Source organism: Pyxicephalus adspersus, chromosome 11, assembly GCF_032062135.1.
Source record: "Pyxicephalus adspersus chromosome 11, UCB_Pads_2.0, whole genome shotgun sequence".
Taxonomy (NCBI): domain Eukaryota; kingdom Metazoa; phylum Chordata; class Amphibia; order Anura; family Pyxicephalidae; genus Pyxicephalus; species Pyxicephalus adspersus.
In genome coordinates, this window is record NC_092868.1 from 44,558,199 (window position 1) to 44,570,368 (window position 12,170).

Genomic DNA, 12,170 nt, shown 5'->3' on the forward strand with positions numbered 1-12,170 from the left:
CTCCCCATGTTTACATCTGTATCCTCCAAGCAATCCTGTTTCCCCCCAAAAAAATGCTGTTAGGCGAATGGCTTCCCCTTCAAAAAGTGTTAATGACAGATTATTATAGTAGGCACTCTGAGGGCCAGTTAGTGACATGATTGTGGACTTTGTAAAGCACTACGTAACATATTGGTACTGTATAAATTACGTATTGTATTAAATAATGCAATTATTAATAATAAGTCAGCAGGAACAGTGTGCACAAACTGTAAGTAGACAGCACACTATCCCACCAACAAAATGCACACACTGTTCAGGGGCAAGCCGAAATGCACTGGAAGGGAGACCAGTAGTCTGGAGCCTTTAATTAAACACTGAATTATGCTAGTTGTACACCAATCAACTTGTTCAATATAAGTTATAATGTTTAACTGGAAATTAATCATATTACCACACACTGCAATCAATGCACAGTCTAACAGAAGAAAGGCACAGGAAACATAAGTGTATATGCGCTCCAGAATCTCCAGCAATTGATAAAGAGTTCTCAAAAACTCATTAAATTCTTTCACAATCAATGGAAATTTTTGGACTTAATAGATTAAGGTTCTTTCTGCACGTGACATTGATCTTTGGTTCATCAAATTCAGAAATTCAGAATTGACTTATGGACAAAATTCGTAGAACGATCGAATAAACTTCTCAACTGAACAGGAATATTGACCTGTATATGGCCGGCTAACACAATGACTTTGTGCTGTTGAAGGGAGAGAAGGCTGCTCTAACTCCAAGCATAGCAGTTACCTTCCAACTACATTTTTCACTTTAATGGTAATGAGTGTCAGTTTCATGCTTCATGCTTTGTGCTTCGCTGATGCCTGCTGATTCTAGTAAACTGAAAAGCTGAGTACTGGGTAAGCCCATAAAATTGGTCCCTTGATGTGCTTACTTTAACACCTTCTCTGTAGATCTGTACAACATGGTAGCCAGTCACAAACTCCTCATAACACTTGAAAACCCCACAAACACTTCATAGCAGTGATAGGTTATCATACCTCCTAACTTTCCTAGACTGGAAATTTTGGAATACTTATCAGCACAACAAATGTAAGAATAGGACACCCTTTCCGTTCCCCCAGCTGGAAACCCCATCATACAATTTTTTTCTTCATCATGGTTCAAGCTTTACCTCCTGTTCTTGCCCTTTCCAGTATGCCTGGGGGATGCCTAGTTAACCCTGGGGATTATAAACCCTCTACCCAAGTAAGGATAAATCTCCAGGCAGCTTCTGGAGTCACAAGATCTGTCAAAGGGAGCAGAACACGGCCATGTCATACTGTACTCCAGATGTCATGGCTGACAAAGCCGCTGTAAAATCAGAAAGCAAACTTGTAGTGTTGTCAACCGTCTGTTGAAAATTTGGGGGTTTGAAAAATAATTGACAGGTCCAGGTCCAGGTAAAATGGAAAACAACTATGAGCCCAATATGAATGCACACACACGCAAGGGGGCTTATTTATAAGGCCATGAATCTAATAAAAATGTAACATTCACTGCAGGTAGGTCTCCCAGGTGCTTTAAATGGCAGTGATCGATTCACCATCAGTAAATGTCACATTCACTAAAAATATTCAGCTTAGTTTTGCTCTATTTACACACAAATATTTATTTGGCCATGCATGTTACCCTTAATTTCTCCCGAAACTTGGATATTTGTATATAACAAAGAAACCCTACACTGATTGCTGCAGTCCCTGCACTGAGATCTTACAGGTCTAATATTTCTGCACCAAAAAAAATCTGTACTCTACATTTTCATTCTGGCACACAGATGCCATTTCCTTTTCACTGCTTTTACCCATGTGTATGGGATCAGGGATGGCCCACTTATTTTTGAAACTTCTTACATAGGAGGTTTATTTTGTGCAAGATTCTCTTCCACATAACTTTATTAATAACAAAAACATATTACCCCCCTTTACAAATCCAGCATTGCGTACATAAGACTGTACCATTCAAGTTCCATCTATACATCTCTTATCTTTTTGCACTGCTGGAGTGAAAAAAAAAATTTCTTGGAAAAGAAGATTACAGCATTAGTCCCAGCGCTATATACAGCCCTTAAATTCCATACATCTGTCTCTACACGCAAGCAGCTGCTAATACCCTGCTACGCCATCCCAATATAAAGCGTTCAATGACCAGTGCATAATGATTCCATATTTCATATATATTGCTTTGCTTTCAATCTCTCCAGGCACCCTACCGACTCCGCATTACGGGCTGTGGATATAGAGCTTACAATCAAATGTTAAAAAAAAAGTGAGAAATAGATTCATCTGTCTCCATGGTGATTACCGAATCTTCCATACACAGATAATTAGTTGTTAATATGATACACCACTCTATTGTATTTAAAGCTCAGTTTGCTGTTTTTCCTCTCACCTTAAGCTTCTTCTGCACATCTTACAACATCATCTTGCTATGAGGATATATAATGTCTTTAAAGTGCTCCCAACCTTTGACCTCCGGGCAAGGCGGCTGTAAGTACCCATGACATTGATTTTTTATGGCATCTGCAAAAACTCACTTTGTAGGGATGCTCATCATCTTAACCTTAAAGCAAGGGTCAGGTTGAGTGGAGAAGCTTGGGAGGTTAAAATCAATTTATTTTTTTAAAGACTTGCAAAGTGTTATGAATCAAAGTATGGAGGCTTTCAACCTTCTCATTATAAAAAAAGAGCCTCAATGTTAACCAGTCCTCCTCCCTGTGCTTTGTGGCATTGGGAGTAGTTGCTGACAGAAGACAGGGCAAAGTAGTGACGAATCCTTAGTGGCTGACTGATTCAGTGGGATAAATTTCAAACTAGCTTCCCATAGAAACAGACACACTTGCACACGAGATGCTCCACTTGCTGAGAAAAGCAGAGCGAGAGGCAGCGCAAAGCCAAACACAATGATGGGAGCATTTGCATCCTAACACCAAGCTGTTTCAGCAGCCTTTCCATCTACACAAGACAATGGATTTAGGCAGCCTTCCACAGAAGCACAGTAGGTAGTCTTTATTTCAATGACTTTCTTTTGTTTTCCATCTCTGGTCCATCAGTGATGTCTCTACTACCTGTCTTGTCTGTTCTCTTACCTGCAGCCAAATGCATCTGTTTATTCCTCTATGGCACCAACTAGGGTATTTTTGTAATGTTTTTGATTTGCTAGCTGTCAAAGTCATAAAGTAAGCTGATTTTGTGACTTTTTTTCTTAGTTGTGACAATAACCCGGGAGAAGAAAAAGTCACAGGAGAAGCTTTGCCATTCTTGGAATGGACTTCATTATCATTCTTAAACTGAAATGTGTTTAGTTGGTTGTCTGGTTAGTTGAAGTCTGTAGTAGTCCATTTTTTTGGGGGGGGGGGAATTTTTAGTGATCTCTAATGGTGAAAATAATTAGAAGTACTTTTTAGTTTTAGAACTAGAATGACTTTTGTTATAGAAAGGGACAACCTAAAAGGTGGACAGAACAAAAAGGTGAAAGCTGTACTCTACCCAAGTGGTGGACTTTTCTATTGATTTCAGAAGGTACGGTAGACCGGTTGACTGGTTATAGGGTAACTTTTTTGAGCGTCGTCTTTTAAACTTTACGCTGTCTATCGTTTGAATTAAATGACCGCTACGTATGCGGCTTTTTGAATGAAAACAAATAGGAGAGTGTTTTAATATGTAACTACAGCAACGTGATACAGACAAGTCCGGGAAATGCCTGAGCATCCATCTCTAGCTTTGTACTCACTCTTTGTCAGTGTCAATCGGAGGACACGGCGCTAAGTCTCCAGTCCCCAGCCTGACACAGCGGGGAGACTGATTGCTTGTGACACAGTTAAGCTCTGTGGATCTATGGGTAAACGTTGCTAGCATCCAACCGGTGGCTTATAATGCTAGCATTTAATGGCTCCCCTGCTCTGCAGGCATCTATAGCAACTAATGAGTTAAAATGTCTTCACTTGGCTATGCAGCAGTAGCAGTACACAAAATTGTTCCCTCGTGGGTACAGCAAGCAGCAGTATTCATGCAAGTTCTCTAAGACAGGAATGGTTATTGGGAGTGCGAAAGAGTTCATGTTTATTAGTGGCAAGTAAAAATGGGAATTTTATTAGGAATATAGTTATGATGGGTGTCATTTCTTATAGAAACATTTGCCACTCAGAAATTAGTGATTTTTTTTCATTCTTTTTTGACATTTAGTTTTATATTGTGGTTGTTTTATGCAGCCTGAGTATACCTGTCACATACCTTGGGAATTCCTAAGCCACGTACATTCAGCAATAACAAATAGATTGCAAATTCACCTAGCAATCCGTATGCACCTGTTGGACTGCAACCATTTATTTCTCTCCTTCTCATATTTATTTTAGGCTTTTTATGAGCAGTTGATATGTATTTTTTTTATTTTGATGCACTTGTCATTACTCAAAGGCAAGAAGCTACCCATGGAGTTTAGAGGGAGGTTTGACAATCCAACCGCCTTTGGGGCAGAAATTTCTCTGATTTTAAAATGTTTTATCAATGTGCAAGGTTGGCTTTTTGAACCTGACAGGTTTATGGTAACATGAAGGAATTAAAATTTAAAGATTAGATGTCACCAATGTTAACCTAATTCTGTGGCAAGATTATTGAATGGGAAATTCTAACCGCCTGCTATGTGTAACTGTGCTTTGTGCATTTGTTGCTCTTGGCAATGCCCTATATAATGAGCACAGTGGGGATGAATTGGTATCATTGACATTCTTGCATTAAATAAACACAAACATCTGTTTCACAAGCTAGTTTGGAATCCAGATCAAGGCTAATGTACAGAAAATATTATATAATACACTGCTTCAGGCAAAGACACATTTTTAAGTCTAAGGTTATTACTCAGGGGTGGTATCCATCCAGAGTCTGAATAAAAAGGTTTTTCTATGGCTCATGTTATACAGTTAAAATTCACATGAATACATAATTCAAGGACTTGTGGGTGGAGGGGCACAAGAATGAATTGCCTACAATATTTTGTAGACATAGTACATTTCATAAAATATAGTGACATGCTTTTAACTACAGATAGCTTTAAATTTTAATCTTGAGACTTGCACATGCTGCGGAGCTTTCACAGTGCTTGATGTGTATTCTCAGGTAGAAACCAATCTGCAGCATAGAGGGGCTGTAGTACCTTTGTACAGCCAGCATGGGTCACTGCAGCTCTTAAAATGTCCCCACCTTTGTACAACTCTCCAGTAGCTGTGGGGACCATTGCGGTGTAGCTACCTTTCTCTCTAGATCTATGGTTACATTACACCTTGTTTTTTTTTCAATATTATGTGATTATTTTATTATTGGAAATCTGAGTTATGTCTAGTTAGGCTTTTACAGTATTATTTGCTTTTCCATATATTATGTTTGTATGTTGTATAGATGTTATAGGCTTGTTTGATGAACAACTATTGTAATTCATCCAAAGGATAAGGCAATCTTCAGGTGGGAATTGAGAGTAACCTGTTTTTTTTTTTTTCTGCTAGAGTAGAGATAATCTTATGTCTGTGGAGGCAGACAGAGTTCTTAGGGGCAAATGTCAATTGGCAAGGATAGGAGCGTTTTCCCTTGGGCTTGACCCTTTTCCAATAATGAAACTTTGCGAGGATCATAGAGCAAACCTTGTAACTTTATGACTGACCCTGATGATTTTCTGTCTTTAGGAAGGTTGGATCATGTCTGATTGCAGGTAGTGACTATTGGAAGCCTAGGGGTTCATAAAGATGACTATTTAAGCAGCCCCATGTAGATAGAGTGACCACCACCACTTTTATTAGTATTCGTTTAAATCACAAAGCAGTCCCATTTTCATTGGACTGCACTAAACTGCTACTAAAACTGCCTTTATGGTTTATTGAACCCTTTGGTGAGTGCACAAAATTTGCTAATTTTTTTGCAAAGTGCAGTGCGAATGGTACATTGGCATTCAATGACAGCCACTAGTTCTCGACCTATACCTAAAATCCTACAAATATTTACTCTCTCATTGACTTCCCTTAATTAAAATAAATGTAATAGTCTGATAGTGTATAAATGCAAATATCTATCAATGGGAGAGAGACATGCTTTAAATTTTAATAGAGTGTTCATATTTAATTTCCTGGACTGCAAGGGACTGTTCTGGTTTTTGATCCATTTGAGTCCCAAAGTCCTGCAGATCCAATTGAAGGCCTTTGGGTTATGCTGACCAACATAGAAATAAATAGGCAACCTCCTCACTTTGCTATCTGGTTGACCTTGCACTTCTAGTGCCACCCATCAATCACCATTGTTGGGGCATTTTTCCCTACACTGACCACCATCACTGGGACATTTCTCTTTTCATTGACTTATTTCAATAAGACAAATTTTTTCCTCCAATTATCACCAATAAAGGATTATTTTTGTCCCACTGACCCCATTTACATGACCTTTTATGTTCTTTCTCCTAATTATTACATTTCTGTTTACATGTCGCAAGGTATGGGGACAATTTTGAGAATGTGATGTAGAAATATTTTTGTAGACATGCTTAGAATGATATTATCTTAGAAATGAAATATATTTACGTGTAAGCATTTGTTCAGTTGGAATAACTCAACAATCCGTTTCTTATGAATCACTATGTTTCCTAGTTTAGTCCATGGGGAGACCCACATAGGATGTAGTCATTTAGACTGATTCCTCATTATGTTAGGTTCTCTGAGGTCCTGATTTAGGAAAGACTGCTCTGTGTACCCTTTAGTCATGTAGCGGTTGGCAGGAGGAACCACCTGGGACAGAAGAGGTTGACACTTCCGGAAGTGTTGTTTTCCAATGAACCCTGAACCAGAGTATTTCTCTTCATCAGAGTGACACTTGTGATGGGTTGAGTGGTAAATATTTAGCTATTTGTTTACAGCGAAAACTTTTATTTGTTATATTGGTGACAGGGTTGCTTTAAATAATCAACTCACACTTATTCAGAAGACACTGATCTCATTTACATGCATATCTAAAATGAATCTTTTAAAATAGCAAAGGCAGAAAATGAGATGTATCACATATTTTTTCATTTTTCTTTTACCGTCACATATACAGTGAATACCAGTTAACACCTCTGTAAAATTCTATTTCGGTAAGGTATTAGACCTACATAGGGTGTGATATCACAAAGGTATTAGCTGGCAGCACAAGATCACCATCCCCAGCCGCTAGCTCAGACAGGTAATTAGCCAAGTGACGGCAGGTGCAGGAAGAACAGCAAAGTCAAACAAAAGCACCAGCTTTGCCCAGGGGGCGAGACAATCCTTTGCAATAATTCCAGCCAAGAGGTTAAGGAATAAGTATGGAGAGAAGAACTTCACAAATATTGCTTTCTTGCAGCTAGGCAAACATGAGCAGCAGTTTTTAAAATGAGCAGAAGAACCTTTTTTGGCAGTAGGTGAAAGAAGAGGTTGTGAGGCTGCGAGACATAAAGTTTATTATGGGTGCAATTAATGTTACACACATTGTGTTACTATTGTACATTGTGTTCTTATATATCCATGGTATATCTATAAAATAGGGGCATATTTATGAATTTCACTTTTACTGGTACCAATGAAATGGATTTTTGATACTATTTATATATGTGCATACTGATAACACTATAGTGTCATCAATCCGTTTCAATGGTACCACAAAAACTGTAATACAGAAATATGCCCCTATATCATAGATTTACCATAGATATTTATAAACACAATGTACACAAAGCTTCTATAGGTCATCAGAGACCTGTTTGGTCCTCTGGTTACAAATCCAGCCTATCTAATTAGTTTTTGGCACATGTATTTAAATTACAATGTCTTTTTGATTTGCATGTATGATATTATATTTTACCTTTTTGATTATGGCCCTGAGAAAGGGGGCTTTGCAATAAATGAGTTGGCACATATAGGACTTTTTTTAATATATTATAGGACTTTAGTATGAGGAATGAGATACTTTGTTTCCAAATACCCTGATACAGAGATGAGAGCAAATATTGCATTGCTGAAAACATACAATGCATTGAATTTTCTCAGTATTATAAGACTGCAGTAATTAGCAGCATGCACCATGGAGAGTCCTCTGACATCTTATACAGAACAACAATGGAATATGCAGGACATGTTTATTTCAGTACAATTTATACTTTCAGCTCTAACTCTTGCAGGTACACCTTCTGTTTGCCTAAGTTGGTAGGCGCATATCATCCTGTCTATATTTTGTTCACTATTATATTTGTGCATTTAATAATTACACATTTGTCTTGAATTTAGTTCCTCTGTATACACCTATTTATTTTTCTCAATTTTCTTTTATTTTATCTATCAGGGTGACTTACCAGTGCTCAAGATTAAAATTAGTATGGTGATCGCTCCACTGCAGAGATCCATCACTGTAGCATCATGACAACTCTAGATTTTGTTGATATAAAGCTGTGATGAAAGGCTCTTTGGAAATGTGTATCACAAATGGTTATTTGAAAAGACATTAAAAATACATAGAGCTGTATAAATATGCATTAGACAGAAATCAAAATTATTTAAGCTAGCTCTATTTTTTTGATAGATTTAGTTTTGTATGGCAGGTCTGTGAAATTATTTGCTTTGTGATTTGGGTATATAAGATGTATTTTTCCTATACGTTTGTTTGCCTAATAAGTTTACTTGTGGTTCATAGAGCTCAATGCAGTCGCAGCATGCATGCTGTGTCTATGGAAAGACTCACAGCGAAAGTTTTGGGTCTTCAAACCATTTCTATGCTGGGGGTATCTTTGTAGACAAGAGTACCTGTGTCAGGATTGTCATCAGCAAGGCACATTTAATTTGTTAGCATATTGTAAATGACAGTCAAATTAAAAGGAAGAAGTGTAGGGGGCACCTTGTAGCTTTCTTGCAATTTTGAATTGAGAGTCAGTTGTTCTTCTTGCTACTATACAAATATTAGCAAATATGTTGTTAAGTGAGTAAATATTCTCTAACTATCATTCAGCTGTCTATCGGTAAATTTGAAAAAGACTTACTAGTGATCTACGGTATATTTTTATTAATGCCAAAACCATTTAGGCTGAGGCCCAACTGAAAGTAGGGCCTACAATTCTCCACATTATTGTTCCTTTGAACTTCCTACGACCTCCTATTTGGTGCCTTCCTGCTTCAAACTTCAGGCTACTGTTCATCCTTTCCATTTTTTCCTCATCTTTACGTAATAAACACATGTAGGTGTAACTTTCATGCTCTTATGCAGGTCAAAGCAACCCCAACAATTTCTGCTGGTAACAAAGAGAAATACCGGGCATTTTCAGGCAGTTGTTAACATGCCTTCCACCAATGTAGGTAATTTCTCATATGGGGCTAGGGAGGAAGTCAAGTTTTGGAGATCACATAGGGCTTTTTCTTCACTTTTCTCATATTGGCTAAACAGGGGTCAGAAAGCAAAGGAAAGGTAAGTATATGATGTTGGAGGGGTAGAAAATTAAGCAAACCTGTTGCCTTGTCCTCTTTGGGCAATAGGAAAGTTCACTTTAAAGAGACATTTGTCACATTTGCTCATTCAATTCAAAAAGACATCTGCCACAAAATTCCTGGAGAAAAAAGAAAAAGTGGTCTAGGGTGACTTTACAATCACTTTGCCTTAAAATAACTTTCAAGTAAAACAACAATAATTTGAGTGTCTTATGTGTTAGGTTTGCTGTACAGCTATCTCTCTGGCTCTGGGTTCTGTTCAAAACTTTTAATATAATAGAACCGTGCTGTGATTCAAATCCAAAAATCTCAGAGATGTTCTGTATAAAGAAATAGCAATCATATAGGACACAGCATGATGAAGACTGACTTTTCATGACTGATTGATTCCCTATTCAGACAAATAGATTTGTGCAATTCAGTTATTTCTGGTCCACATTTTTCCATGGCCTCGATACTGAACAGTAGTCGTGACCTAACGCCACCAACACAATAATACATTTTCTTGCTTTTCTTTGTAGCTCATGGAATGTTGTATTTGCAAAGAGATGAATAAAATGCGATGCCATAAAAGTCACTATCTAATCCTAGGTCTAATTCGAGTCTAGTCATTAAAAGGTCCCCAGGCAATGCCCATGGTTGCCTTATGGTAAATACTGGTAAATTACTGTTTATTCATACAAACTCTATGAGATGCCTTCTCGGGGCCTTTTTGCAGGACTTGGAGCAAAAGAATAGAGTGGGACCTTCTAATTCCTGTATCACTGGAATTATACGAGGTAGGGAAATTACTCTGGAAAACACAGTATTTTAACCACTGTTGTATCTTTTAACTTTGTACTGGAATTAGCAGTCATGATCTTCCCAATTATTATTTTGGGGCACTTCGAAACTCACTAAATTACCAGATTTGTAAATTTTCTCTATGGACCCTCTAGAGGTAGGTTAATTACTTACTAATCTATGGAAGTAGATATCTTATCAAATATTGAAAAAGAAACCCCCAAAACTGAAAGCAATATTAGGTGTCTGAAGTAACACCAATGGTACCTGAAAAGTACTGCCAATCTGCCAATTATCTCACCCAGAATCCATTCTTCATGAAAATCAAGGAGATACCCAGCTTCATCTGCTTTATTGGATCATCAGGCTAATATCCTGGTTTAAGTGACTTTTTTTTAGCGCCTTATTTTGTTGGGGAAATCTGCACAGAGGTCTATATGATAACACCCTAATAGGGGTAATTAGGATAAAGAATGTAAGGACCAATATTTGACAGGAGACATCTGAGAATCCAACTAATAGAGATGTGAAATCCACAAAAAAGGTTTACAGAGTAGCATGTATTTTACATTCTTACCCCTTCTCCCATCCTCTTTAACTTCTCCACCTTGGAATTCTGTACAGACCTGTACAAACAAAAGGCTACAGATGACAATTTACTGAACAGTGCTGACAGAACGGATATAGGATGGATTCACATGTTGGGACCCTGAAGATAAATGATGAATGTTTAATGAACACTGATTATGGACTATTTTGTTAATTCTAATGATTGAGTTATTCTTTGATGTTGTATTAAAGGAAAACTGCATTTTAAAGTATTTTTTTTTTATAAAAGACATTCCACTTTTCCTAAGTAAAATGGAAAGTGATTCATTCTTTATCAAGAAAGGTCCATATGGCAGTACATAGCTATTTCAACTGTCATTACATGTTCTGAACATATGGGATGGTAAATGGCATTTGATTATTTCCCCAACACATATGTTAGTGTAAACTAGAGTTAGAGCAATGCATAAGAGGTTTGATAAAGACATTAAATATGAGAATTGTGTTGAGTACTAGATCACACTGGCAGCTAACTGCCCACCATTCATCCCCCCTATAAAGCCAAATGAATAGCCCAGTACGTACATTTGCAGTAGAAGGGTGGCATGGTTGCTAGTTACAGAAATTCAACAAACCATTGAATGGAATTGGAAAACTTTGAAGTTTGAGTGGACAAACTTTTCATCTGTTCTTTTCTCACCTCTTTGTTCTCTCCACCTCCCTTCATTGACCCCTATTGGTTCCATCCAACAATAATGTCTACATCTCCTATGGTATTTTCCTCCCCAGAATCTAATCAATAATAATTCTACCCAGCGGTAATGGATTACCTGGAACACCACTGACATATTGTAATTTAGAGTCATGTTTTCTGATTTTTGTAGGTTTCATTAGACATTACAATAAAATAAATACCTTATTATAAAATGTTCTGGTACTGTGCCATACCAATTAGAAAGCTCTACAAAAAGTACTAAGCCATTTTATTAAATATGTATGTGGAAGATCTCACACATAGCAAAAATGCACATGGCTGATTTGCAGATATGACACATTTCTATGTCTCAGTTACACAGTGCTTAGAGTCTTCCTGTTTCCCTAATGCTGATATCACAGTTATGTCAACCTACATATGCAAGTTTGGGCATTAATTACGTGTTGCTATGACTACACCGACATGTTCTCAGCAGGATAACTTGCACTGATATTGTGCACTGAAAATAAAAAGAACTGATGCGCATGTTCAAAGTGACTTGGTTTGGTTTAATCGGAGTTGGAACTTCTGGAAAGCATTGAATTATCCTAGAATGCACTTGGTTGAAATCATTCTAGTGTCCTA

The 12,170-nt window shown here is 37.5% G+C and overlaps 1 protein-coding gene across 4 annotated transcripts in view; it reads left to right on the plus strand.

The window, feature by feature from the left end:
• The window catches only part of PLCH2 (phospholipase C eta 2), a 421,543-nt gene that overhangs the window by 109,743 nt on the left and 299,630 nt on the right, over positions 1–12,170 (plus strand). Inside the window, exon 1 of one of the 4 annotated variants that reach the window (XM_072427175.1) lies at positions 2,433–2,525. The exons of 2 other annotated variants lie outside the window; for them this stretch is intronic. In XM_072427175.1, the coding sequence (XP_072283276.1) occupies positions 2,480–2,525 (46 nt within the window). In that variant the 5' untranslated portion in view covers positions 2,433–2,479. Of the gene's footprint in view, positions 1–2,432; positions 2,526–2,910; positions 3,034–12,170 lie in introns of those variants that run through there. One more of the 4 variants, XM_072427176.1, reaches the window with a different exon arrangement.